Source organism: Rhinopithecus bieti, unplaced genomic scaffold, assembly GCF_001698545.2.
Source record: "Rhinopithecus bieti isolate Rb0 unplaced genomic scaffold, ASM169854v2 scaffold_17698, whole genome shotgun sequence".
NCBI classification, from domain to species: Eukaryota; Metazoa; Chordata; class Mammalia; order Primates; family Cercopithecidae; genus Rhinopithecus; species Rhinopithecus bieti.
In genome coordinates, this window is record NW_016808837.1 from 49,333 (window position 1) to 51,193 (window position 1,861).

Here is a 1,861-nt window from a genome sequence, read left to right on the forward strand (position 1 = left end):
GCGAAGAATATTCCTTTTCAGAGACTAAGTGCAGAATTGAGAAGGAAGGCGGGCTACCCCCACAAGGGGATACTTTAGCTCCCATGTGCTCATCCTTGCCCTACACTCTACCCATTATCTTCTAGAGTAGCTCAGCTTATACTAGACAATCATGCTGTGCAAATACACATCATGGGCTGTCCATCATGGGATGTCGTATGAGCTATGTTTACCGGCAGAGATCACAGTTCTACAAGTTGAAGTGTTCTCTCTGGTGGTCCCCATGTGTACAGGCTATTTGAACATCTGAAGGTGTTTAGCTCCTGAGGAAAAAAAAACTCCACTGTTTAGAGGATGAATGAATCTCTCAGGGGGAAGGATCCATCATAAAATATTTGCTGTCTCTGCCTGTACTTATTGGGACAATTCGGGAAGTCCACAAGGACAGTCCAAGTCATCCTTGTCGTCTACTTCCTGTTGCATTCCCAGCATTGTTCTCATTTTAGAAAGAGCCTGGTAACTATCATAAGTCAAAAAACAGCATTCTGACCTCTGCCCCGTGACTTCCTGATCCTCCTCCTCTTATAAATACAAGGGCAGAACTGGCATCCCGGGGAGCCAGGAAGCAGTGAGCCCAGGAGTCCTCGGCCAGTCCTGCCTGCCCACCAGGAGGATGAAGGTCTCCGTGGCTGTCCTCTCCTGCCTCATGCTTGTTACTGCCCTTGGATCCCAGGCCCAGGTCACAAATGGTGAGTCCAGTGAGCTTTCTCCCAGGCGACCAGGTTCATGGTAACTCAAACTCTGCGGCAGAGACACATTGCCCTCCTGTAACTACTCTCCCTCCCAGACATGGTCATCGTACTCATTTAAAAGCAGCGCCAGAGTATAGACCTGGCTCTGTCTGCATGCTTTGGACCCTGGGAGGGGAATATACACATATGACTGGTCCAATGTGGGGCCAATTACTTCCCTTTTCACAGCAAAAATTACTTGATACATTCCCTTAGCTGACATAGGACTATTAAGTGCTAGATTAAAAGAAGTGTAGTAAAATTACAAATTTGTAGAAAGAAGCATAGAATTGTATGATGTTAAAACTTACATACCATCTAGCATCATCTATAACATCATTTTGGAGAAGAAATGGAACCAGCCACACAAATGACTCAACCAAGGTCACCTAACCATCATATTTTTTTGTTTAACAAGTGTACTTCTAGTACTTCCTATGTACAGGGCAGGCACTAAGTGTGCTACAGATATTAACACATCGATTCCATCTAACAACCCTGTGCAATATGTATTAGATAAAAAAATAAAAATGCAAATGTGTTACTTTTGTAGGGAGAAAACAAAACATCAATTTTATATAGTTTTCATATTATTATTGACATTTTACAAATGAGAAAACTGAGGCACAGAACTTTAGATAACTTGGTAGATCACACAACTAGTAAGTGGTGGAATTAAAATATGAGCTAATTAGGAAGTAGTTATGGAAAGACAAGGCCATTTAAAATCGTTTTTTTACCTTACCCAAACCATATTGAACATATTAAAATACACCCACATGCCTCATTACATATAATTCATTTAATGTAACCATATAAGAAATAAGTTGAAAACACTAGAAAGCAATTGGGGGACTAAGTTGGCAGCTGAATCGTTATTGCTAAGTCTTTATGTTTCAAAATGTTAAGTAAATATCAACTTTAAAGCTAGCTTTAAAATTATTAATAGTATATGTAATATAATTGTTAAATTATATTAAATGCATATTTAATGTAGTTATTAAATTATATTTAAAGTATATTTAATATTGTTATTGAATTATATTAAAAGATATTTAATACAGTCCTTGAATTATATTAAAAGATATTTA

The 1,861-nt window shown here is 38.6% G+C and overlaps 1 protein-coding gene across 1 annotated transcript in view; it reads left to right on the forward strand.

Annotated features, from left to right (window-relative positions):
- The first annotated feature begins 576 nt into the window (after positions 1 to 576).
- Positions 577 to 1,861, forward strand: part of CCL23 (C-C motif chemokine ligand 23) — an 8,608-nt gene continuing 7,323 nt past the window's right edge. Inside the window, exon 1 of the mRNA XM_017887552.1 lies at positions 577 to 728. Coding sequence (XP_017743041.1) covers positions 653 to 728 — 76 coding nt within the window. The 5' untranslated portion in view covers positions 577 to 652. The remainder of the gene's footprint in view (positions 729 to 1,861) is intronic.